General features: G+C 44.6%; 1 protein-coding gene across 1 annotated transcript; it reads right to left on the bottom strand.

Moving 5' to 3' along the window:
* Positions 1-1,959: 1,959 nt before the first annotated feature.
* On the bottom strand, positions 1,960-26,628 carry LOC118088718 (ras-related and estrogen-regulated growth inhibitor-like). Its single transcript, XM_035122702.3, has 4 exons — positions 26,084-26,628; positions 9,778-9,834; positions 6,567-6,640; positions 1,960-4,188 (listed from the first exon to the last, which is right to left on the bottom strand). The coding sequence occupies exons 1-4, from the start codon at positions 26,598-26,600 to the stop codon at positions 3,703-3,705; spliced, it is 1,134 nt and encodes a 377-aa protein (XP_034978593.2). The 5' UTR covers positions 26,601-26,628; the 3' UTR covers positions 1,960-3,702.
* Between the last annotated feature and the right edge of the window lie 653 nt (positions 26,629-27,281).

Here is a 27,281-nt window from a genome sequence, read left to right as displayed (position 1 = left end):
GGTCTGTACTTTGGGGGAGGGGGCACTCATTTAGGCAGGATTAAAGATGGTTTCAGTTCTCTTATGTGAATGAGCGTGTATATAAAACAAGCAGCAATTCCTTGCAGTACCTTCATGGCTGGTGGAAAGTTGCTTAACAGAACAGGAAGCACACATATGGATTCCTCAGTGGGAAAGGAAAAGGGCTTTTTATGTTCTAGTACGGCATGCCATTTTAGGGGGTGAAATTTAATTTTGGCAAATGAAAGTCTCCGTTTGATGAAGAAGCACATAAACTGCTTTTTTGGGGTGTGTGTGTAATTTTTATTGACTGTTGCAAAGGGCAGCTAGGCAAGTAACTATGTACTGCCAATCAAGTTGCAGCATGAGAAATACTGTGTATTTTGTGAAAACTACAGTAGCCACCATTTTCAGTGACAAGGTGGGGATGTGAGATTTTTGTGGCTGTGAGAGGTTGAAAACATGGATGAAGGTGGTGTAAGTTGCTGTAAAGAGCTGGACGAGTTTAATTTTTATAACAATGTATGTGAATCATCACCCCCTTTCCTAGGAAATCCAATCTATATACAGTACCACAGCAAGTACATTTTACAGTTCCCATGACAGGTTCAACAGAATCCATTAATAACAGAAGGCATCAGAAAGGGTGCTATGCACTTTCCAGCTGCTGGAATACAGTTGTCAAAAACATTGCAGATACATAAAGCTGCTCTCATGAAGACTAGCTTTCCTGACCTCTTCAACAGGAAAATTTACTGAAGACGCATGCAAACAATAAGCCTTTAAATTAAAATCTTTTTTTCAATATTCTCTATGGCTAGCAAATAAAAAATCTTCCAGCTAACAGCCTTCACCTGTGGAAACAGACATAGACTCTAATTTAGAATTTGCTTCTTAGAAATTTCACTTGAGATAGGTATAATTACACCCCCTCACCCAACGAGACAAGCCAGAATAGCATTTGACTGTAAAAGCAAACCACTTTAGCAGTCAATCCAACAATAGCTAGGCTACTTAAAAGAGGAAAAGGAAATTTTAGTCCTGGCTCCTTTAAAAAGTCAAGCATCCTGAGAGAATTTTAAGCCTTTGTTTTGAACATGTCCCTGGATTTATGATTGGGGCTTTGAAGAGATTTTTATTTCACACTTACTCATTCTCTTGAGATCACTGCAGGGTGCCCCATGGAACAGTGTTGATTTAGGATGTAGAAACTGCGGGGAGAGGGAGAGTAAAGCTCCTAAACCAGGTGGCAGCTAATGAGCTGACAATGCCACAAATTACAGGTAGGTAGCCGTGTTGGTCTGAGTCGAAACAAAATAAAAAAATTCCTTCAGTAGCTACCTGATGAAGTGTGCATGCACACGAAAGCTCATACCAAAATAAAAACTTGGTCTTTAAGGTGCTACTGAAGGAATTTTTTTATTTTGCCACAAATCTAAGAAAGTGTTTATTTTAGTAACCTTGGATAAAAATGAAGGAGTTCTGCTCCATTTTAAGTGGATTCACGGTGGCAGTGCCCACTTTTGAAATAAAACACAGGAATATTTGTACCACTGCAAAAGGCCTAGGGCAGGGATAGCCCAATTGGTGCCCTTCTGATGTTCTGGACTACAACTTTCAAGCTCTGGCTATAGGGCTGTTGGGAGTTGTAGTCCACAACTTCTAGCGGCTTCAGTTCTGGCTTCATTGTATTTGTACCTATAGCTGTACTCCTCTCACCACACCCACCTCATATACTCTGATTCCATTTCCTGCTTGTACAGAGCTATTAGTCAACATCAGAGTATCATATCAATTTACAATACAGAATGTAATTATAAAGCCACACAAGCTGATTTTAAAAATGCTTAGTTTGAATCTGAGAGTCAAATGGGTTTCAAGAGGGAGCTATGTTCTCAGACATGTTGGGTGAAGGCAGTTCCTATTGTTGTCAGAAATAAGCAAAAGATAGCCCTGGGGTTTTGATCAAGAGCAGGCAGATATGTTTATTACTTTCAGATATATGGAGAACCCCTCGAGCTGCATCTAAAATATCTAGGTTCGCAACGCACAGCGCTTCTTTGAGTTGCCCACACAGAAGTCAGTGAAGAAAGCAGGAGGCAAGCAGAATGCTATTTTCCAGTGTTGAACGGTAGAATGGAAGCCTTTGTGGAACAAGTCGGTCATCTTTCCTTCCAGAACAGCAAGTATATTAGCATGACAATGGATGCAGCCTTAAAAGAGGAAGAAATAACTAATTTGGGTCAGGGCCATAGCTCAATGATACAACATATGCTTTGCAAGCAGAAGGTTCCAGGTTCGATCCCTGGTTTCTCCAGTTAAATGAAGAGCAGGAAATGAACACGACGGAGAAAGCTGAGATACTGAAGAGTTGGCTGCCAGTTAAGACAAATAGTACTTGGCTGGTTCGACCATTGCTCTAAAGTAGCATGAGGAGAGACTTGAAAGTGCTCCCTGCTAGGACACACCAATAAAAAGTCAGTTATCTGAATACTGATGGTACTAACTACACAGGAAGATTGGTGGTGAAAGCTGTCTTATGGCACACTTGATGGGCTTCTGGTCACTAACAGTGCAATCCTATGCACATTTACTCAAAAGTAAGTCCCACGGTCTTCAGTGGGCCTCACTTCTAGGAAAGTGTGCACTGTTTTGCAGCCTGAAGCACCACGATTCCATGAACTTCCCTATTCTCTGACCTCAGTGCTTCCTGCCATGAAGTCACATGGCACTGCTGCTCAAGAATTCCCTTCTAATCAGACCTTTAATCAGCCACTTCCAACATGTTCTTCTATTGATCCTGACTGTACTGTATTGAAAACTGGTGGGGCCATCGGCCTTGGTCCATTACGGAAAAGGTCAGATGCCTAAACCATTAGGCTGATGGACAGGAGGGAGCAATAACGTACTAGCAAGAACTGGGAAGATGAGAACACATCTTAACCAGCCTTTTGTAAAACTTGTTGTAGATCCCACCACCCCTCCTTCCAACAAGACTAACTCAACAAGACTGCGCTGGTGCAGAGCTCCACATCAAGAGTCCAATCTTGGTAAGGGCATTCCTTGCTTTCTTGGGTGCCCAAAAAGAATAATAATCAGACCATGCAACCAAAGGAACGTTCACAGTTGCCCTTCCACCCAGGATTTAGAAGACTAATCTCTACAAGGAGAAAATGTGGCGCATCAACCTTAGCTATGGAATTTGCTGCCACAAGATGTGGTGATGGCAACCAGTAAAGAAGGCTTTAAAAGAGGAGGTGACAAATTCACAGGGGGTAGGTCTATCAATGGCTATTGGTCATAATGGCTAAATGGAACTTCCAGCTATCGAGATAGTATACTTCTGTATACCAATTGCCAGGGCTGGAAACGGGGGAGGGGGGCAGATTATTGCCTTCATATCCTGCTGGTGAGCTTCCAGAAGCATCTGTCTGGCTCCTGTTCAGAGCATGATACTGGACTAGGCGGACCTTTGGTCTGACCAAGGCGGGTTGGTCTTATGTACTGCTGTACCACAAAGCTGGTCTAGGGTCACCCAGTGCCTGCCTGCCTTTAAAGGTAGTTAGGGGAAAACAACACCTTTCCTAACAATGCACAGGTCTCTGGACTTGTCAGTTCACCAGCTCTGCACACTCTCCCTTGCCAACTCCAGCTGGTCCCTGCGTAAATTGCCCATCATTTCACAATGGCATGTGCAGAAGTTCATTCCGGGATGTAGTCCCTGAAGGAATTGAAGCTCAGACTCCTGCTACCCGAGGCCAGAGTTGAGTTGGCATGAATCTTTGGGATCTTTTCCATTAGTTTAGACACTGCTCGCCTCTTGAAGGGCCCTGGGGAAAAATGACCTTGCTTCATCAGCTCATTGTATAAAGTGTTGAAAACCACCACCGTCTCCTCATAGCTGTCCCTGGTAGAGATCTCGTAGAAAGGATGCTTCAGGGCCTTGGAGAGGTTCTCCCCATCCTCAGAGGACACCATGCGATCAAACTGCAGGTCCTTTTTGTTCCCGACAATCACCACGGGCGGCTCTCCACTCGCACTGCTCCGCTTTGGGCTGGAATGGATGTGGTTGATGAGGAAGCAGAGCCTCATGACTTCGTCAAAGCTGCACCTGTCAGTGACAGAGTAAACCACAGCAAAGCCATCTCCCCACTTTATCTTCTCTTCAATTTGTAGAGAGTCCTCCTCCTAGGACAGAGAGACCAACCGCAAATCTGCATAAGCATGGCACCTTCTTTGCAAAGAGCTCCCAATATCTGTACACAATGACCAATGGTGGTTATGTACCCCCTTTCCGTTCACTGGTTCTCCTCTGCAGATTGCATCATTTCCCCCACCCAACCAGCCCACTTGACAGTTGTTCAGTGGTCATCCAGATTTGGTCAGCCACAATTCATCTACTTTGGCCAATGAAGAGAGAGGAAAAAATGAAATTATAAACTCACAAATGGGACCTGCGACAAAAGGCTGTACAGGGGTACCTCAGGTTAAGAAATCAATTCGTTCTGGAGGTCCGTTCTTAACCTGAAACTGTTCTTAACCCGAGGTAGCACTTTAGCTAATGGGGCCTCCCACTGCCGCTGCACGATTTCTGTTTTCATCCTGAAGTAAAGTTCTTAACCTGAGGTACTATTTCTGGGTTAGAAATAGAAATAGTCTGTGACCTGAAGCGTCTGTAACCTGAAGCATCTGTAACCCGAGGTACCACTGTAATGTGAAGAACTTCTGTTCAAGTCTCCAGCTACTCCATTCCATGGCCCCAACAACAATCAATCACCTTTGTTATAAGAATTTTAAGGTCATATATATATATAATAATTGTTCATAAAACATGTACATGAATGTACAGAAACATGTCTGAAGCAGCACAGGAAGACAGGCCTGACTGACACCATTTTGACTCTCTCTCTCTGACCAGGTGTTCCTCTGCAAGGAAGAAGGGGGGTGGGGGAACCTTCTCATTGTCTCAGGAATTAAAGTGATAATCCCTGGCATCCTGATACCTGGGTGCCAGACAAAAGGGTGTGATTAACTTGGCTGGGAAACAGGGAAATGTAAATATCTCTTTTTTGTTGATTAGGTTTTGGGGGCAGGGGGCAGGGTCCAGGAGGCTCAGATTACTGCCACCAGACCTCCCCTTTCATGCTGTACCTATGATGAATCTAGGGAGGGCGGTCTTGGGCTACACCCCTTCTGTGATGTATGGGTGATGCTTCTGGGGGGGTGGGCTGAAACCAATTTCAAATTTCTTTTTAAGGGCAGGACACCTTTGTTTGGGGTTCCTTCCTTGTTCTCCTGCGTGAGAGGAAGGACCCTGTTGCAACAGCGAAAATAAAAGTGCCTTGCTTCGTACGTCCTGGTTTGGTCTCTGTTATTTGGTGGGCAGGAGACGCTTAAATTCGTCTGCCTGCCAGGATACCTGGACTCTACCTGGGTCAAGGATCCACTTATTCCTAGGACCGTGTAGCTCCGCAAATTTTTACAACACCTTTCTACACCCAATGGGCATCCTCAGCCATCATGGGCTGTTTGGTGTTTTTCCCTAAAGTTTGTTGTGCTTCTGCAAGCCTCAGAGTTCCCCTGTGCTTGCCAATACCTCCTCTTACATGCAAAGCAGATGCTCTGTAACTGAGCTACCATCTTTCCCTAACAATCCATGCTACATCCTGTCTGTGTCTTTAAAATGGGACAAGTTAGATTTAATTCAAATATGCAATGCTTTTGAAGGAAGAGCAGTATAGTTGTGTCTAAAAGTAACTTACTTGGAAACAGACATTACAGCGGTACCTCGGGTTACAGAGGCTTCAGGTTACAGACTCTGCTAACCCAGAAATAGTAGGCCCTACCTCGGGTTAAGAACTTTACTTCAGGATGAGAACAGAAATCGCGTGCTGGTGGTGCGGCGGCGGCGGGAGGCCCCATTAGCGAAAGTGGTACCTCAGGTTAAGAACAGTATCAGGTTCATAGCTGCCAAGTTTTCGCTTTTCTCGCGAGGAAGCCTATTCAGCATAAGGGGAAATCCCTGTAAAAAAGGGATAACTTGGCAGCTATGATCAGGTTAAGAATGGACCTCCAGAACTAATTAAGTTCTTAACCCGAGCTACCACTGTACTGTATTCAGAGGCAGAATATAGCCATGAATAACAGCCATTGTTAAGCCTCATTCTCTGTGAATTTGTCTAATCCCTTTTAAAGCCATCTAGGTTGGTGGCTGTCAAAACATATTGTGCCTATGAATTCCTTAAGTTATCTCTGCACTGGGTAAAGAAGTGCTTCCTTTTGTTTGTCCTGAATCTCTCACCATTCCTCTTTCCTGGATGGCCCCAGGTTCTGATATTATCAGAAATAGAGAGACAAAGGCCTCTACAGACTTTGTCCACATCAGCCATAATTATATGCATCTCTATCACATCCCTCCTTTACTTGCCTTTCCTCTCTCCAAGATAAACAGCCTCAAATTTTATGGCCCCAAATTTTATAGCCCAAGCCCTCTGGGAAATTTTGGTGGCTTTTTTCTGGCCCCTTCCCAGTCCCCTTGTTTTGAGATATAGTGACCAGAACCTTACCTGTCCTGCTGTATCAAGAATTTCAAAATGCACCATCTCTCCATCGATGACAGCTGTGTGCCTATAAATCATCTCTGTGGAACATAAAACATGTATGAGAAATCCCTTGGCATATGCACAGAGCAGAATTAAAAATAAAAACTAAAAGTATGCTGAGTGGAGAGTGCTCTCTTCCTTTGTCTGCCGTCCTGGTTCTGCTCACAAGCAAGTACACAGCCCAGTATGAAAATCCCCCTACATGTATTGCGCTGCCGAGAAATCTTATGCGCCTGTATTTTTTTAAATTAAGCTCATCATTAATTTTTATATACCACCTTTCTATTCGAGAACTTCCAGTGCAGTTTACAATCAAATTCTAAAACTCAAGAAAACACCATAGCCCGCTATTGAACAGGTAAAGTCAGACAGCAAAACTCTTCAAACCCAATAATTTATTTATTTTTAAAGGATTTTGGTGGGCATCAGCTGAGCCTTCCAAAGGAGACAGCTCCACAAGTGGGCTGCCAAAACAGAAGAGCCCCTTCCCAAATGCCCCCTTCCTCACCTCAGATACAAGGGCTCTCATAGAAGGGTGGGATATAGAAGGAGAGATGAAAAGTAGATTGGGGTGTGGGTGGGTGTGCAAATGGACAGAGAGGTTTGTAGTATGCAGGCTGTTACCTGCAATGGCAGCTGGCCACACTGTGACTGTGGCTAGAAATATAGTCCATCATCGCTGACAAGTTCATTACGAGCGCAATATGCTGCCCAGCCTCCTGTTTGCAGCTTGAGCGAAAGCTTCAAAATGGAGAAATTCTGGGACTAGTCTTGGTGGGGTGGGGGAAGGACCATGTAGGTAAAGGGAACTTTGCCAGTGACTTAAAATGAAAGCGCACCAGTTGTTCTGGCAAAACTCAGCCCAAGGAAGGCAGAAAAGGCCACCTATTGAACAAAAGATGCCCTGAATGCCAGCTATGCACAGCAACATATTTCTTCCCAAACACCTTGTTCTCGCCTTGAAACCTCACATGCCCTCTAACTATGAAATGTCCAGGCTCCCAGAAGCCTTATTAAGACATCTTGGCCTCGAGGGCCATTCTTCTCCTGCTCAAGATCTAGGTGTTGATAAAGGAGCCTGTCCCTATGCACTGTGGATTAAAGGGCGGGGACGTGCCATATATTGTCTAGTCACATTGTGAGGAGAATAATACACTGAAAGGCAGGTAATTATGCCTCTCTGTCAAAAGGTAAAGAATAAAAGTGATTCTCTCTCCCCCTCTGCTTACCCTCCCCACCCACAGCCTTCCCTGAACTGTACAGAGCAGCCAAATTACTCTATTTTGTGCACAGTGAATTCTGTGACATGCAATGCAATCCTATGTATGTTTGCTTGGAAGTAATCCCCACTGTGTTCAATAAGGGCTTATTTCCTAAAAAGAAGAAGAATGTGCATAGGATTTCAGCCCAGCCCAAGAATTAAAAAAATGCTGAGAAGTCAAGACAGACATGGCAAAGTTGCTTTTCAGCTGTGAGGGGCGGAAAACTCTGAAGAAGAAGAAAACATCAACAGACCTTTTTAGTAACCATTCAGGAAGCTGCAACCCACACGATGTTACTCCCACACCATCCTCAAAAGGCCAGATGGACTAACAGCATAATCTCTAAATATGTAACTCCAAATGGAGGTGTTTATGATGCTATTACAACAACAGCAGGAAGCCTTACTGAGGGCTCCAGTATCCCAAACTAGTTCCAGTTAGTTCTTCAAGCCCAACACTTCACAAATCACTCCATCTCTTTTCAGAGTTATCAGCTTCCTGTTCTGTCCAAGGCAGGCTTCTTTGCCTTGTTAAAATGCAGTATTTCAGTGCACATGCATGTTATTTAGGTACCTGATCTGAAGAGTCTGGAGGTTGGGGGAGGGATAGTTCTTGCTTTTGTGCAGAATACCTCCACCATCAAAGAAAACAAAAATGAAGAAATGTGGGACTGAACAAGTATTAGTCTAATTTTCCATGAGTTGCTCCCAAATTGACAATTGGGGTGTGGTGGGTGTGGGATCCCATGCAGATAGGAGACTGTCAGTCTCTCTGGGCTAAATGACAACATGTACTGTACATAATGACCTAAATTTTCAAAATGACTAGTGAATTGGAGGCAAAGTAGGCTTTCTGGGGAACTATGAAAGGATTTTCAGAGGGTGCATTGCTCTATTATTATATTCAAAGAACAGAAACTCAGCCCAGTGGAGATCCAGCTTGATTGGTCCAATATCAAGGCATTTTCTAGAACGTAATTGCTTGGTAAATGGAGCAAGATGGCAATGGAGAAATGAGCAAAGTGCTAGGTTCTCTTTGCACTAAACTTTCAGCTCACCACCATAGCATCTTGTCCAATTATTTGACATTATTTTCACCAAGTACAGAATCTATTGTTGCTGTATGAAAGTAGTAGCACTAGTTAGCATGCCCAATTCCATCATAAGAATATAGCAGGGGTCCCCAGGCTACGGCCCGGGGGCCGGATGCGGCCCAATTAGCCTGCCAATCCGGCCCGCGATGACCCCCGCCGCCCGCCCTTACGGCGCGCAGCGCGGCAGCGCTCTTCCGGGTTGGGAAAAAAGTGCCGAAAATCCGTTGTGCGCATGCGTATGGGCCTCTCCCGACCCGGAAGAAGTCATTTCTGGTGCACTTCCGGGTCGGGGGAGGCCCACGCGCATGCGCACAACGGATTTTCGGCGCTTTTCCCACCCTGGAAGCGCGCCGCCACGCCCGCCGGCCCGCACAGGCGCGCGCTCCCCCGCCCTCTGGCCCACCGCGCGATCGGCGCGGTGGGAACCGGCCCAAACGCTGGTAAGTCTGGGGACCCCTGGAATATAGGCTGCTGCCTTATAATGAGCCAGACCATCTAGCTCAGTATTATCTAACACTGACTGGCACCAAATTTTCAGGTTCTCAGACAAAAGTCTTTCCCAACCATACCCGGAGATTGGACCTGGGACCTGTTGGATGCAAAGCATGTGCACTATCATTAAACTATCACCTTCACCACTTCCTCCAAACAGTTTGTATTTGAGAGTTAAATGGCAATTGCTCTTGGTGCTGGAGCCAACTCTCCAAAATAAAATAATAATAATAATAATAATAATAATAATAATAATAATAATAATAATAATACCATCTACCAACACTCTGAATCAGTACAAGAGACATAAGCCAGAACCAAGACTTACCTAGAGTAGGGTCATAATCACCAATAAATCGCTTAGTGATGAATCTCACTGTCAAAGCTTCGTTGGAAAAAGGAAAAGGAAACATGATTAATGGAATAAACCACTACAGAAATAACAATGGTCTGCAGCAGCCTCCCCCAACCTGATGACCTCCAAATGTTTTGGACTATCATCTGCCTCAGCCAGAATGATTCATTGTCAGGGATGATATGTGGAGGGCACCCAGTTGGGAAAGCCTCACCTAGAGAATATCAAAGCACACATGACACGATCAGTGGGTGGGTCTTAAGGACAAGACATATAACTGTTGGCAGGAGGTTTTGGGGACAATAAATGAAGAGAATAAAAGGGGTGCACTTCCAGGTGATGGACTGGAATAAACAAATGCCCCCTCCCTCTCTCCATAGCTGTCAACTTTTCCCTTTTCTTGCGAGGAATCCTATTTGGCATAAGGGAATTTCCCTTAAAAAAAGGGAGAACTTGACAGCTCTCTCTCTCTCTCTCTCTCTCTCTCTCTCTCTCTCTCTCTCTCTCTCTCTCACACACACACACACACACACACACACACACACACACACAGAGAGAGAGAGAGAGAGAGAGAGAGAGAGAGAGAGAGAGAGAGAGATGTACTTTCTTAGAAGCTTCTCACATGAAAAGTGAAGTGGAATTTACTTTTGAACAAAGTCCTGTGAGCTTATACAACTCCAATACACACATAGTGTCACAACGAGCATTTCAATGAGCATTTACTTCGGAAGTAAACAAGTAGAGGCAGCAAGGTGGTGGATAGAAAAGGCAGCAAAGGACCTGTAAGTGCCAGATTTCCTGGGCTCCAAACTGTCTTTTGAGCAGCTTGGAATATTGCTAAGCACAAGAAGCACAATGGTGGCTCATTCTCCAAAACGTAGGAACAGTCAAGGGTGGAATGTGGTAGGCAGAAAGGAATGTGTGAATGCTACCAGGGGAGCCATGTGGAGGCTCACTGCACAGTTCAATCCAGAGCTCCCACAACCTTTAATCTGGAGCTCTTCCAGGAACGGCGTGTAGAGGTTAATTCTGACATTGGACCTGCCAACTGGTGTTTCTTAAAGCACATGAAGGGAAGTAGCCATCATTCTCTCTCTCTCTCTCTCTCTCTCTATATATATATATGTATATGTATATGTATATATATATATAGATTACACAGAGACAATAATATGCAAGAATGAGCCAAACCTCTTCTCAAAAAGCTAGCAAAAGCCTTCTCTGTAACCCACCCAACACCTAAAATTAAAATATGGAAGTGTGGCCTCAGAAGCAGCAAAACACCAAGCTGAGTCAAATAACATCAGGGTGGGGAAGGGGGTACAAGTCGAAGCCTGCAGTGAAGGTACGGCATACCCTCTCAAAATGAGGGTGGGAAGAGTATTTCGAATGAGGGCGAGAATGGACAAGGCAAAGTTGTCAGTGCAGGAAACCCTCTTGACTGCACGTAGCCTGCAGCCCTTCTCTTCCCCGCTCTGCAAGCTAACCAGATGCCTTTGACAGCAAACATGCCACACTCGTCACACACACACACACCACAGCCTTTATGCCTGGGAATCTGTACCCATCACTCTGGGGAGAACAGAAGGAGATATTTTGGTGTGACCCTTTGCTCGTCCCTGAGGGAGTTTGCCTTGTTTCCTACTACACAATAGAAGAGTCACGAAAACTTAAGGTCTTCTTTCCATTATTATAGCTGGGTAGGCAGAGGGAGCAAAAATAAAACCATTAGGAGATAATTTTTATTCTCTCACGTGCACCCACTCTCTGGTCTGTCTAAAAAGAGTGTGATGTGGGATCAACTTGTACACCAGGGTAATGGAAAACCTTTCATCTGGGATACCTGGCTTGCCCCTAAATTTCAAATCCCTTATGTGCTGGATAAATATGGTGCAAAAGGCATCTGCTGAAGCAGTAATTTGGCCCAATAGGGTCCTTAAAACATTGTAGCTCTCTAGTCTTTCTGCTATTGTCTTATCTCAAAGCATATAAGAGATTAAAAGCTATAAAATATAAGTCAAAGTATAAAATGTAAGTAAAAGATGCTTACAAAGGAAATAAGCACTGGACCCAACAGAATAACAGTTTCCATACACTCTTTTTTTAAGGAAGGGGGGGGGGGGAAAGGACACCATAATTTGCACATAATTTGCCTTGTGTGGGCAGCTTTAGTAATCAGGAGTCCTTTCATATTCCATATAGTTCGTTCTTCTACGTAAGTTTAGGGGTAAGAAAAAAAGTAAACACACACCACAGACCAAACTATCACTTACAGCCAGAGAGAACACAAAGGACTGGATTATCCAAGCACCGGTTATCCTTCCAAGTACACATTCAGAGAACTCTGTACAGAACAGCCAGCCAGCCAGCCAGAGGGAAGAGTTGCAGACAAAGATAACACACAGGGTTGGGAGGTTAAAGAATGTAGGTGGTTTTGGCAGAGGCTGAGAGAGGCAGAAAAAGAGATGGGTGGGCTCCTGTTTGTGAAAGGGAGATGTGGTTATGGCCCAGACTAAGCACAAACTCTATGGGTCCCCATCATTTAGGGAGTAACTTTAGAAATAAGGTTCCCATAATGAAAGAGCTACAGTAGCTGAATGGTGTTTGTTTCTGAGCCAAGGACAACAGAGCCTGGAAATTTAATTGAGAAAATGCAAATAGGACCCAAAAGCATGTTAAGATCTTGCACGCCATCCTATTTTAAGGACCATCTATACACACACAAGACCAGTTGCAAGCAGAGGTCTACTTAGATGGCATACAATATGCTTCATTCACACCAGGTTTGGACAGTAATAGCTTGGGATGGAGCTTTACCAGCAGCAGTCCCAAAGCTTTGCATCCTGTGTCCCACAGAGGTTATGCAACTTCTTGCATTGCTGTCCTTTTGGAAAGATTGTAAGACTTCTTGTTTTGTCAAGTTTTTTGGCCAGTTTAGGTGCAACGTTTCCTGCTCAATAAACCCTTCTTCATTAAGCCAGGAAAAAGCGCTGGGGCTGCATGATTTCCCCCACTCCTCATAATTATCTTCCAGGATAAAACTGTGGTTTTGGATCCTTGTTAGTAAGTCAATATTAAAACACAGCCCGCCCGCCCCCCCCCAATTTAAGACATGACGAGACTAGGATCACAGCATCCAAGTCAGTGGAGGAGGTCAGGATGCAAAGGAGGAGTGTACAGACCAGACAGCTGTTCCTGGCTTACAAAACCATGGTTTAGGGAGCCAGGAATGTTATACAGTGCATCTGAAAAGACCATACATGTTTATTATATGTTTTAACATTGTTATTAATGCTTTTGTCTTTCAGAGCATTTTTTTTGTAAACTGCTTTGGGGTCTTTGAAAAAGTGGTATAAAGATGTTTCACTAATTAAATAAGTTTTTCTAAAAAAACAAACAAACAAAAAACCCACAAGATTTAGCAATAGCAACCACCTTGGATAGCTTTAAAATGAGTTTAGACAAATTTTTAAAGCCAGGATGTCAAGTGTCGGAGGCACAAGAAGGGAGAGTGCCATTGTGCTCAGATTGTGCTTTGGGGCATCCCATTAGCATTAGGTTGGCCACTATGAAAACCAGATGATGAATTAGACGGGCCACTGGGCTAATTCAGCAGGACTATTCTTAATGTTTTTAGGGCTCATGTCTTGTTCAATTTCAAAACTTTTCTGCAGGTTGTAAGAGGTAGAAATATCACTGGTTTTATCCCAAATGTCCAAAAGCACATCAAAAGAAAGGTGGTGGTGGTTATTACGCTCTCCTCATACAGCTGGCCCTGCCTTTAGGTAGAGGGTAGCAGCTGCCCCAGGATGGTGACTTTGAGTATCATGGAAGGGCAGAAAATTGTTAACAAATTATTGGCTATTATTCTTGTTATTTGTCATATCTGTACTGCCAGGGAGGGGGAGAGGTGCTTGTGGCACTTTCTGCCTCAAGTGCGAAAATAACCCAGCTGGCCTTGGATACCACACATCTTACCTAGAGTGGATGAGCAGGACACAATTTGTCACAATACCACAGACTACCACTGGTAGAGATATTAAGGGTATGTACTGGATGGGCTCAGCATATTGACATTTTCTCCACAAAAAGAAAAGAAAAAGGAACACAACAGCCTCAGGAAATGTCAGGACATGTCAATTTGCTGTCCTTTCTAGGTAGCACAGAGCAACATCAGGAACAATTCCTCACAAAAGTTGCTAAAGCAACATCAGGAACAATTCCTCACAAAAGTTGCTAAAGGTTATTTCTGTGAACCCATGTAATGGGTTTTATTTATTCTTTTATTACTGCATTTGTTATTATTACTGGGTTCTACAGCACCCTAAAATCCAAAAGGGAAGTCAGGCAGTATAATTTTGTTGTTGTTTTTAAAAGTAAATATAAAACTGGCAGGAAGGAAGTGACTCATCACCAGATTGATCTTTCTTCCATCCAGAACACCGTGTCATACATCTGCATATATAGCTCAATATTTGACACGATCCTCTCCACAGATAAGAAATGTGCAGTCACGAATTCATTACCAGAGAAATTGGTGCTAACACATCATGTGAAAAGATACATTGAAAATCAGGGCAGCAAGGGGCATACATCACCATTACCAATTCACACATATCACTGGGTTGGTTTGTTTTTTAAAAAAGCATTAATGGGTGTTGGTTTAAGCAGGATGGCTTAAGCAAGATTTCTTATTAAGAATGAGACATAAATCTGTATCCGTGATTCCACTCATCTATGAAGCAGCTACAGGTATGGGGAGCTAATGGGTAGGAACAAACATCTTGCCTTGCTCAGGAATACCTGCAGTAGCTTTCCCTTCAGGACTTTGGGTTTAGGAGATCTTGGCCCTCTAATAAGCCTTCACCTATAAGGCTGGGCTCTAGTAGCCAGTGGCAGCAGTCCAATCATCATCAGGCAGCTGAGTCTACGAGCTGCCATTTTAAACAGAGTGATGTGGCACAGTGGGCACTGACCGAAATGGGACAGTGCTGACTTAAAGCACTGGATTTTTCAATTTCTAAACATTTAATTTCTAATATATACAAAAATACATGGTAAAACAAATATATAATATCAGGGCCGGCTCAGGTGAGGGAGGTGCCTCAGTGACAGAATGGGAGGAGCGGCAGATTTGGATCAAGACGCTACAGAGCATTTGGTAGACTTTGCACACATGAACTTCTTCTTCTTTGGCGATCACTCGTAGCCGAGTAAGATTGTCTTCCATAAACACGGTTTTAACAATGGGTCCGTAAGTGACTGTGGAGGCCAATTCTGGATCCACACGTCCTTCCACAGTGGGGACATTGGTTTCCAGGCGTGAGTTGATCATGGTGTGGATTTGCCAAGCGTGCCTTCCTCTTAGCACATTTCTTCCTTGCGTCCTGAGATCGAGTTTCTTCAAAGCCCATGACACCTTTGGTAAAGGCTGTTCTCCAACTGGAGCGCTTGCAGGCCAGTGTTTCCCAGTTGTCAGTGTTTATACTACATTTTTTAAGATTTGCCTTCAGACAGTCTTTAAACCTCTTTTGTTGACCACCAGCTTTCCATTTTTAAGTTCGGAATAGAGTAGTTGCTTTGGAAGACGATATCATGCATCCGCACAACATGAACAGTAACAGGACGGGCACTGGGACCCAGGAGCAACCTGGAGTCTATAAAGCAGCCAATTGGCTGACCACTAAACAAGGTCCAGGACACGCCCAGCAGAGTGGCAGCTAAAGTGACTAACAGTTAAGCCATGTGTAGGCAAACTAAGGCCTGGGGGCCGGGTCCAGCCCAATCACCTTCTAAATCTGGCCTGCGGACAGTCCGGGAATCAGCGTGTTTTTATTTTTTCAAAATATAGTCCTCCTCCCCCACAAGGTCTGAGGGACAGCGGACTGGCCCCCTGCTGAAAAAGTTTGCTGACCCCTGAGTTAAGCGTCTACTCAGGCAGTTTGCTGGCATAAGGAGGCTGCAGGATTTTCTGAGCTCCTTTTATTTCTCATATTGTATTTTATTGTTTTAAAATTTGAATTCTATGGAAATACAATGTATAAGAAATAAACAAAGCAATCAAATGAAAACGAAAATGAAACCTCAAAACATGTTACGATTGCTATAACAGACAGAAATGGTCCATAAAGACCCTCAGCAATTTTCAAGCGGTCCCTGGGGAGGTGGAAAGTTTGGGACCCACCGCCCTAAAGAACTGACATACCACCAAGAATGGCTAATCATGTATCATTAATTGTGTTTCTGCCCTTCTTACTTTATGTGCTTACTGAAGGTAATATGCCTTTTTTTTCCAGCTTTAGTGGTGGAAGTGGGATTTCATGGGTAACATTTGAACAGAGATTTTGAATTTATGTTTCTCCTCACAAATTCCAAAGTTGTAAGTGAAAAATATGATTCATGCAGCAGCAACAAGAACACCCTTTGAAACCAGACAGCCCAAACTTGGTATTTGTTTTTAGCATTTGCAAAAAAAAAAAAGTAATTTATTTATGCTTACTCTGTTTTGCCCTCCAACGGGAAGGCCCATGGAGACTAACAATAAAACATACATTAAAAATGTGCAAATAAACTACACGGTGAATAAAAATATCGAACACAATGTGACACTGTAAGAAATTGAATACGTTTGCTGCGCTTTCATGACAGCTGCCTGAGGCAGTTGTTTCACTCTGCCTTATGGTAAGGTTGGGCCCTGGGGGGAGTTCTGGATCAAGAGATAACCCCAATGGCAAGCTGTGTGCTCTAAGAAGTCAATTTGGAAGCAAGGGAGGATGCAGATATTCACCTGGTGATGGAGACTAGAGAAAGGGGAGCCCCCAAACCCCTCATTCCCCACAATTGCATCACTACAATATTCTGCCCTATAGAAAGGTATATATTCAGTCTTGACGGTATGGCAGAGCAAAAAGAGGACTGAAAGGAAAACATCAGGGTGAGGAGGGTCAGGCTTAGTTCAAGAGCAATTTCTAGAAATAGCTATGAAATGACAACCCATGGAGTGCCACATTACAGGTGAGTAAAGCAACAAAATGCAGCAGCCTGTAATTACTTGCATCTTTTAAGGATTTCACTGGCAAAGGGTAAGACAGTGGAACAAATCAATCTAGAGTTCTGGGAAGTGCCTGCTTCGATAGCAGGAACTGGGCAGACTCCCAAAGCTAAAGTGCATGGGTCTATATTAAGAACCCAATTAAACAGATTAAAAACGTCAAAGGGGAAAAACACACAACAACAAAAGGCCCTATTACAAGGAAGGAGTTAAGGCCAGAGAGGTGGAGGTTGACACAGAGACCAGGCCCAACTATTCATCTTGAACATGAGCAGAATTTGCTGCAGGCAACATTCAAAGAAAGCATGGTGTGGGCGCTGATGCATAAACCAAACACTTAATGGTTTTAGAGGCAGACCAAGCTGGGGTGCCTTTGTAAACCAAGGAGCCTTTACAGAGTAGATTAGCTTTGGTGACTTACTTCTGTCCCTTCATCCTACTCTCAAGAGCTCCAGGCAGGTGAATTTTTAAAAAATATATATAATAAATCCAACTATCTAAGCTATATCCTATTACCAAGAGCCTCCTAATAAACTAAAGCCCGTTGAAAGAGATCCTTGTGGTTAGATCAAACTAGTGCCCTTAGGGTTGCCAAGTTGCAACTTGGAGCTTCTTCTGCTCACCCTCCCCACCTGCACCCCATCCTTGTACTTCTGGCCATGTCAGACTCTTATGCACACGGTTAAGCAAATCCAATGATTCTGGGAAAACTGCCGAGTGAGAGAGGGTTTCTGCAGCAAAAGAAGTCCTGCTTCAGGAACTGATGCAGAAGATTCAAAGGCCCACTGGCAGGGCTCCTTGAAACTTGCTTGCCAAGACAGGTCAGGCCAAGGGTGAAGCAGCTGCCTCAGGAGGCAGAAATGGAAGAGGCCCAGTGAGCACGCTGAAGCTACCCACACCCCAGCCTTTGCAAAGTTTGCCCCACCCTGCCCCTACCTGCACATGGCAGTGTGTCTTTAGAAGACAGCTATGAAGACTGAAAGCATATTTTTACTAGGAGTCAAATGCAGTACTAGTTATGAAAAACTGTTAGATAGAAATTTGTTACAAGATAACATGTCATTTAAAAGCTACTTACAAGTCCAGTCTTTATGTATGACTAAATCTTTTCAGCTAGAGCGTTTACAGTCATACCTCGGTTTAAGTATGCTTCGGTTTGAGTACTTTCAGTTTAAGTACTCCGTGGACCCATCTGGAACGGATTAATCCATACTTAAACCGAGGTACCACTGTATTGACTAGACCAGGCTTCCTCAACCTCGGCCCTCCAGATGTTTTGAGACTACAATTCCCATCATCCCTGACCACTGGTCCTGCTAGCTAGGGATCATGGGAGTTGTAGGCCAAAAACATCTGGAGGGCCGAGGTTGAAGAAGCCTGGGCTAGACAATGCAGTGATGTCATTTGTCTGACAACTGGGTAGCCCTGTGCAACTATCAAATTTCAGTTGTGGAGCCAAAAAGGTTGCCCATCCCTACACTAGCACTTTTATAGGGAACAGCTGATCTGATTGATGTCACCGCTCCCCAGATCAAAGCATCCTGCATGGTGGTGAAATTCATATAGGGAGAACCTCAGTTGTGCCTGTAGTTTAAGCAATGAGATTGAGAAAAAAGTTTTTAAGTGAGAAAGTGGTAATCAGGTCAAGATTCTGAAGTAAGAGAAAATCCTTTTCCACTTGAGTTACTCTGACTGCTTTAGATTTACAGTTCATAATCTTTTCTTTATTTTTGCTTGAAATTTATATCCCCTGATCTTGTCGGTAAACAAGATCTCCTGGTGGCTTGCGATTACAAAACAGACAATAAAACATCTATAAAATCAAGTGGTGTTAAGCAGCAGGTTGCTTTTATTCTGGCGTTTCCATAAATGTTCATTGTGCAAAAGTGATGAGATGGGAGGGGGAGAAATTGCATTGCACTTCTTTCCTACATCATAAGTGAACGGATGAATCAGGCCTCCATCTCAGTAAAATAAGGTATGAGCAGAGACTCGCACTCTCCCCACGGCTCCTAGACAATCCAATTCTGTGCTCCAGCCATGACAAAGGCTTATTCCACATTTCTAGACAGCCTGTCTAAGTGTAAATTGCCACAACCAGGGCTGGTTTTAGAAAGTCTTAGCATTTTTCTCTCTCTACCACTACAAGCTACAACTCAAGCAAATGTGAGGACGGGGGCATAGCTGAGTGAAAGAGTACGTGCTTGGCATGCAGAAGGTCCTACTCTCAATCCTTGGAGTCTCAGTTAAATTTATCTGCGATGGCAAGGCAAAGAAGGATCTCTACCTGAGACCCAAACACAGTAGATCATATTGGGCAAGATCATCAGTCAAACACCTTTTCAAACCTTCACCTTTAGGCCAAACATGCATTTGGGGAACCACTTCTTGATTATTATTTGGGGGGCATGTAGTGTGGTAGTGCTGCAGATGTTGTGATCCACCTTATGGGTCCACCTATGGTCCAGTAATGATCCCCAAGGAGCATGGGCATAGCCAAGCGGGGCAGAGGGGCAGCTGCCCCTCTATATCAAGTAAAACAGTAGAAATACTTAGCTTGACCAATCACATCGGTTCTGCCCTCCCCAACAAAAATCCTGGCTACGCCCATGCCAAGGGGCAAGTGGGAGTTGGAATCCATAGGTTCCCCATTCCTGGGTTGAAGTCATAAGGAGTAACTGCTTTACACTGCTAAAATTGACTGGTGAGAACGTCCAGATCAACCATACTTCTCCGCTTCCTAAATTCTTTGGGATTTTCTACTTTTACTTTTTTTTAAAAAAAAAATCAAGCATTCTAGATTTCCTCCTTGACTAAAGTATCTGCAGATCCACCCCATACATTTAAAGTGAATCCAAGAGAATCTTGGAACTGTAGTTTCCCCTTCATACAATTCCAAGTACCCTTAACAAACTAGAATTCTTGGGATTCTTTGGAGGAAGTACAGTAATTGAATGAGCTATGTGAAACACAGTTCATGTGACAATAGTAGCAACTGCACTTGCCATCTGCTATTTATTTTTTTGAAAGATCTCACTTGCAATTACTCAATAGTAAGAACTTTTAAACAGATGAGTCTGTTCAATCCTGCAATTAAGCAGCTGGGCAGGGGGTGAGAAGACACACAGTGGCTCCACCCACAAGGAACCTCTTGCTGATTCAGGACTTTATGTCATTCAGTATGGTTTATGGGAGCAATGCAATGTCTAGCATCATTCTGTGAAATTCCTTTTGACTCTCCTAGTCTAAAAGTTCGACAACTGCAGCTCCTAAGGAGACATGCTTCAACACTTGTGTACAGTATATGCAATACAGTATGGGGATTTGCAAAGGTGAAGGAATACATCAGTGCTATGGATTGCCTCCCTTAGTGGTGAGCAGGGCATGTTGAAGTTGCAGATTTATCCGTTTGGATTGCTTTTTAAAATAAAATTAATGATCACTCCCATTACTGAAACCCATATTTGTTGTGAGTCTGGGAAGACCTGCTCCCTGCCTTGCTGGCATTTTCCATATGGCCTGGGAGGGTGGGGCACTGACTCCAACTACAAAAGCTGAGGCCACTGAAGAGGGGTTTGTAGGTAGGGGGTAGTTGTTGCTGTTGTTTATGATTTACGTATTAATTGTTCAGTTTGGTTGTTTATTTTTTGATGTTTTATCGATACCCTGCAGAAGGGGGGGGGTTCAATTTATGAAACAATGTAACTATCTGATGAAGTTTATTGTGAAAATGTTTGGAAAATGTAATAAAAAATTACACCACCAAAAAGGTTAACTTTAATTGTTCAACTTTTTTTCAAGCACTCCTAATTAAAGCCAACAATTACTGTTGCTGTGTGGGCTCACTGTACTTATTTTACATTCATGTATGCTCCAAGTAACTGTCACAGACAACAGATTTTGCATTGCTTTGTTATTTGATTCCAACACCTGCTCTCTCCCCCCCACACCCTTTATACCAATGTACAGTATAAGCACCTATCAACTGAGGATTACACATCATGCATCTGATGAAGTTGATTCTAATCCGCAAAATCTTAAGCCATAATAAATATGTTGATCTCCAGGTTGCCAGAAGGTATTTCTGCTGCAACAGACTAACATGACCACCCCTTTGAAAGTTCCAAATTAAAGTGGCACATTTTCATTTACATCAAAGAAAGTAACCTGCTATTCAACTTCTGGCACTCTATGGGGAAGCGGACAATTTTATTAGGGCATCTTCAGCCGAAGCACTGAAATCTGCATTGGCTATGATTAGGGAAACCCCATTGCATCTGCAGTGAATTGTGTAGTTTCCTTCCTTCCTGAAGCAAGGGAAATTAATCGAAAAGGAGCACTCTTTGAAACCTAACACTGCAAACCTGCTTGTATTTTCAGCCTCAGCATGTTTTCCCAGTTTCATCAGGAAATCTTATAGATACTAGTTTAAAACTTCATGGTGCCTTCTGTGCCACACTCAGGGTTCATCTTCTGCTCAAGGATGGGGACAGCTATCAACAATAAAATGTTGGCAAACTGGGCCATCCTTAGGACAGATGTGAAAGGTCCCTTCAGCTGATCAAATAAGGAATAGGAACACGAGGGGCTACTTGCTGTTGGGAAGGGAAAGAATGAACTTTTCAGGGGGCTTTGGAGACCTAGACACTGTAGGCCAGGAAACCAAGGGGACAGCAAAACAAAAAAAAGCTGAGGCGGCAGGCAGTGGCGGACCCACATTCTGGGGGCCCTGAAACTCGAACTGTCATGGGGGGCCCTTCACAACCAGTAACAAGGTCTGGCTAACCACTGCGATCTTCTTGAACATCTGGGGTTCTTCCACGACAGATCACCACACCTTTGCAACATCTGTGCAGCTGACTCTCAAATTTTGGGATTATATATATTTGGGATTATATTATATATATATAATCTAAAAATCAATTTGAGTCATGCCACTCAAATTGGGTCTGCTAGACCCAAATGTTTTAAGAAGTGCAGACTAAAGTTGCTTCTGGGGCCCCTCTAGGATTAGCCAAATCTAATTTGGCTACCAACACCCAGAGCCAATTTCACAGGGCATTGCAGTGAGTAGGCACTGAAGGAGAAGCACAGGTCTTGTGCTGATGTGACTCGCGAGGTGAATTCCACCCTTTGGTGTGGGCACATTCTTATAGGGCTGCTTAATTTAACATCATTGCTTTGGCAACTAGGGGAAATCTAACCCTGCCATTATAAGTGACTCCTTTGAGGTAGCAGTTGGAGAGAGAAAAGGCCCTGTTAAAGATTAAAGAGTCAACCTGTACTTGAACCTCACTTTTTAGTCCACAGCAAATGTCCACGATGGGAATCTCAGAATAACAATATATGTGTCATTTTAATAATACTTTGAGTACTCAAATAACTTCACCATGCTCCCGAGCTGACTCAGCCCCCACAATTTTCCCTGTGCCAGCTATTTGTGAAACAAAAATCAGCTATGTTGCAGTCAAATTGCGCAACATACACATCCCTTGTGTCTGGATCCTTTGCCAAGCAGCATGAAATGCAACAGAAGCGGAGTTCTCTTGTGCAGCCTCTGGATGAAGAGAAATACTACACTCACCAGGGGAAACTGTGGGGTGGCATTTTCAGAAATAAGTGTTTTGATTACATACATTGTGTAAGGTGGAGGGGGTTAGTGGGTGCCTGGAAAAAATAAAAACCTGCTTCAAATGGTACAAATTGCAAATGTTAATGTCTTAGGTGATGGAGATACTTCTTTTCGGAATGAAGTTCTATGAAAACAGTGCAGAGAGAAATTCTCTGCACCGTCAAGTTAGGTTAGCTCTGTTCATCTTAGAAACTCACCCAAGTGATGGAGGAGTAGGGGAGGGGCTGGCTGTGGCTGAGGACATCCTAATGAACATGAAATTAAATGGGATATAAACTGGCATGCCCAGGGCAAGAGCCTTCTTCAAGGGTTAAACATTGCTCTTTTGCCAATACAGTACTGGTGATCTGAATGGTGAGAGTTAATTTGTTTGTTTAGTCCAGAAGAAACAAACCAAACATGTATTGGTGACAGAGAAATCGCTTAACTAACCATGTCATGTATCGTCATGCATTTTCTTTGTTCTTGTTAACATGCTATGTTGTCTTTTACTGAGCAACGCTGGCAGCTACAGGCATTTAACTCATCTCTTGATAGGGGAGGGGTATTGTGAGTATGGCTAGATTGATCCCTGTGCATGAGTAGTCAGGAAGAAGACTTTTTTTTCAATACTTGTGGGTCATTTTCCTGAACAGAAACCAGCCAGTTAATGGATTGTGACTGGATGCCAGCAATGGACAGGTACAGAAGGATGAAGAGGGAAAGAGCCACTGAGAGTTTCTAGCTAGAGTTAGGGCCAAACTACATAGGATAATAGTAGTTTTACATAAGCTTGCTTACCCTAGCTGCTGTTATTTTATTATAGCAGCTGGGAATCCTTATCTAAAGAGGGGCCCCTGATCCAGATCCCATCACCTACTTGGCTGCTATTTGCCCACTGGTTTTGTATGCAGTAAACATCACATGCGCATCCAGCGACAAAAAGCAGCCAGGAGGGAGCAATTTTCAAGAGAACACAAGTGCAGGGTCTTCATCTAAACTAAGAGCACGCTCAGGATGGAGGCATTGCAGTTTCTTTATCCTCCAAAATGAAAGCACTGAAGTCATACGTAGCTTTTCCTAGTTATCTGAAAAACTGGAAGTGCACAGATCTCTGAGAACCTGCTATGCCTCTGGGAATCTGCTACTTGTTTTGAGGAGTCTGCTTGCTTCCAACTATACTCTAGTTGTACATTTGTAAATAAAGCATATATTGCAAAGGCATCATATGTCTCCAGTGCTCTTTTATCCAAAAAAATTACACCCCAGAACATCCCACTGTGCAGGGAAATGTGCAACACGCCTATATGGGTCTGTTGAAACAACCATCTAGCGGTGAATCACATGTGTGTGGCGGAGGGGGTGGGATTTCAATGTCCTTTCAACCTGCAAAGGATCTTGATTTTTATTTATTTTATTTATTTTTAAAATTTATATACCACCCTTTCATCACAAGATCTGAAGGCGGTTCACAGAATAAAATACAAGGTAAAAACACAAGTGAATAGTTAAAACAAAAACAAAAACAACAAAACAATAACCCTTGTTTCCCACAGACTAATTTAAAAGGCTGTAAAATATTAATCAGCCAAAGGCCTAGTTGAAGAGGAATATTTTCACCTGGCACCTAAAATATATATAATGAAGGCGCCAGGCAAACCCGCCCTGGGGAGAGAATTCCACAAATGGGGAGCCATTACAGAAAAGGCCTGTTTTCGTGTTGTCACCCTCACATGGAGGAGGCACACAAAGAAGAGCCTCAGATGAACGCAGAGGGACAGTATTGCGGTATTGCAGTCCCGAGCAGAGCCATTTGATCCTCTGGATGAAAAAGCTGCTTTGTAAATGCCCTTCCTTTTGATCTCCTCCCATGTTAGAACACATGAAAGAGGCTGAAAGAGGCATTTTTCTCTACTTCTTTCACACATCATTTTACAACTTTCTCGATGTCAACAAGGGGTGGGGGCACATTTTGTAGGAAGTACTCTGAGAACAATTAAATTAAGTCAGAATGTCCCATTTCAATTCCCTGCTTGGTTGTAAAACTCAACGGGTGGGCTTAAGCATGCAATAGGTCTCTCAGCCTAACTTCATGGAGAACCAGGGCAGCGCAGCAGATAAGAGTGTCTGTGTCTGACTTTGCCCAATCCCTGTCCCATCATGAAGCATACATGGCTTTGTGTCATCCTACCCAACAGTGGTGTTGTGTAGGAAGACACAGCATATACGCTTCCCTGAACCAAGGGTGCTATCAAGGCATGGCTTTGAGACTGACGTCCAGGACCCCACTCGGCAAAATGAGCAGAAACCTCCCATCCCGAATGCAGCAGCACTGGCTTGTCACATTTTGAAGTAATGCACATCATTGTCCAAAGAGGTTGTGGTACATGAAACCATTAAGTCCGGAGTCTAAACAACACAAGTGCAACCCTGCACTCCCCTGAGGAAGAGTGGGATTAAATGACAAAAGTAATTAAATCAAGAAATGCAAGGCAATATGCACACTAAGCCAAACTGTAGCCCACTACTAGCCAATTTCTGGTGTGCTAGCTGAGGTTTCCCTGTCACTGGGAGCCTGGTATGACACCATAGAATCATAGAGTTGGAAGAGACCACAAGGGCCATCCAGTCCAACCCCCTGCCAAGCAGGAAACAATTTCATGACACCATAGAATCATAGAAAAAGATGGCTGGATGAGGTGAGCAGTGCAGTGGCAGTCCTTGGGATCACTGGACACAAACCAATTACGCCTTGACTGTTAAAACAGATGTTGAGTAGGTGATTTTGCTTTGCAAGTTTAACATAAACATCAACGGAGGCCTGGGGAGTCTATGTGAGGCATGGAGAGCCTGCAACCCTCCACATCAGCCTTTGCCAACCTGGTGCCCTCCAGATGGTCCTTCACCAGGTACCGAGGTGAGACTCGGAGCAGGGGAAATTGGGGAGAAGAAGGGTGAGCGGCCACGTCTTCTACTCTCTCTCCCCGACTGGCTCGGGCATGTCCACAAGGGTTCAAGGGGCCACACTTTGCGGGGAAGCGTCCGCGGAACCCTCACGTCTGTGTAACGGGTGGGGGCGGCTGCCCCGTCGAGGCATTAGAAGTGTTAGTAAATGAGGAAGAGTAGCGGACCGGGCCGGGCGGGGACACGGACACTGACAAGGGACCCTCTTTTCCGGCAGCAAATTCGGTTTGCAAGCGGGGAGTTTAACTTCTAGAGGGGAAGGATGAGAGAGCGGCAGCGGGACCCTCCCTGCTTTTTGCGGCTCAGTTTGGGGATTGTTAAGGAGATTATTTTTTAAAGTGTTTTGTGGGGAAAGGAGGGCTTGTCTCAGAGCCAGCGCCTTTTGTAGATCCGAGACCCAGGAAGATCTTATCCGAGCCGGAAAGTTTCTTCTTGGCGCTAGGCTTGGACTAATGGCGGGAACGCAGCCTGCATGGTACCATTTCTACGGAATGGAAAAAGAGCGCTGCCGGCCGGCCCTCCACGTGGAGAAGGAAGGGACGCGGGTACCCACCCAGAGAGGGAAGGATCGGCGCTCGAGTGGCGAAACGTCCCCCCTGCCCGCCTGCTGTGCTTAAGGACACCCGCACCCACGGGAATGGACGGGACTGTACCTGTTTTGCCCACGGCGCCCTGTCCCAGCACCACGAGCCTCAGGGTCCGCGCAGAGCTCAGGCTGACGGATCGGCGCAAGGGCCGAGGGAAGCTCATGGCGAAGCAGGCGCGATCTCCGCAGATCAGCCGCCGCGATCTCCGTGCGCCTCGTCGGCTCCAGCTCCGCCGCGCCACTGCCCGGGCGAGCGCGCAGCAGTCCCGCCGGCGGCTCTCGGAAGAGCGCAGCGGCGAGCTCCGCCCAGGAGGGGGCTGGGGTGCGCTGCCGCTCGCTCCTCCCGGGATCGCACAAGCGCCAAGTGCGAGAGAGGAAGACGGGGGGGGGGGAGAGAGAGTCCCCGCGGTCCCACGATGTTGAACCCTCAGACAAGCCACAAGCCTCAGAGCGCCCCAGAGGCCCTGGCGGCACTCCCGCCCCGGGCAGGAGGAAACGGAGGGGCTGCCGGCCGGATCTCTCCTGCTCCCTCCAGGGTCACAGGCAGGGCAGCTGATGAACGACTCCGGCCGTGACATCATCATCGGCGAAAGGAGCTGCTCTGCTCTCAGAGTCCATCTCTGGGCAGCAGTAGCTACTGCCAGTGCGCCTCGCCCTTGCTTATTTGACTGAATGGTTTCCAGAAGGTTGGTGGTAGGTCAATTGCAGCCAAAGCAATAAAAAAGTATTCTTAGAGACTGGTCCGTGTGCGGGGCCCATGGGCGCACAAGTGCCCACAGAAGCTTCCGTGATGCCGGCAGGGTTCCCTCCTCTTCCCTCCTCCTCTTCACTTTGATTAGGCTTGAATAATTTTATTGTAGCTAATATAATAGGTCGTGCTGTGTTTGTAGCTCCCATTTGCAATTGTGTCCAGGGGTCTGAAAAAGTTGATGACCCCTGTTGTGTATAAGCATACCATCAGATGTATGAAGTGTTAGTCCTATCCTAAATTGGCAGATAGGTACAGACAGAAGAATGATAGGAGGTTTGAGGGAATCTGAATGTAAAAAGTGCAGACTGGGCTATGGAATCCATATTGTTGGCTTTCTTCTGAGGGTCTTGGAGACACCCATGGTAAAGGTTTGCGCATTTCTCTTTCCCAAATACATGTTCCTCAGGTATGTGTCAGTGTCCATCAGACAGCCTTTTTCACATGGTCACTCGCTGACATTCCATTAGTCCATTAGCCCATCTTGAAAGCCTGGGAGAATTAAAGAGAGAGCTGG

Source organism: Zootoca vivipara, chromosome 1 (assembly GCF_965207765.1).
Source record: "Zootoca vivipara chromosome 1, rZooViv2.hap1.1, whole genome shotgun sequence".
NCBI classification, from domain to species: domain Eukaryota; kingdom Metazoa; phylum Chordata; class Lepidosauria; order Squamata; family Lacertidae; genus Zootoca; species Zootoca vivipara.
The sequence above is the reverse complement of the archived record's forward strand: the minus strand, read 5'-3'. Positions and strand labels throughout refer to the sequence as shown.

Coding starts and splice junctions, on each gene's coding strand:
- LOC118088718 (XM_035122702.3), bottom strand. CDS start 26,600: ATGATGATGTCACGGCCGGAGTCGTTCATCAGCTGCCCTGCCTGTGAC. Junction 6,641..9,777: donor TGATTATGACCCTACTCTAG/GTAAGTCTTGGT, acceptor TATGTTCCACAG/AGATGATTTATAGGCACACA. Junction 4,189..6,566: donor TTCTTGATACAGCAGGACAG/GTAAGGTTCTGG, acceptor TCTCTGTCCTAG/GAGGAGGACTCTCTACAAAT.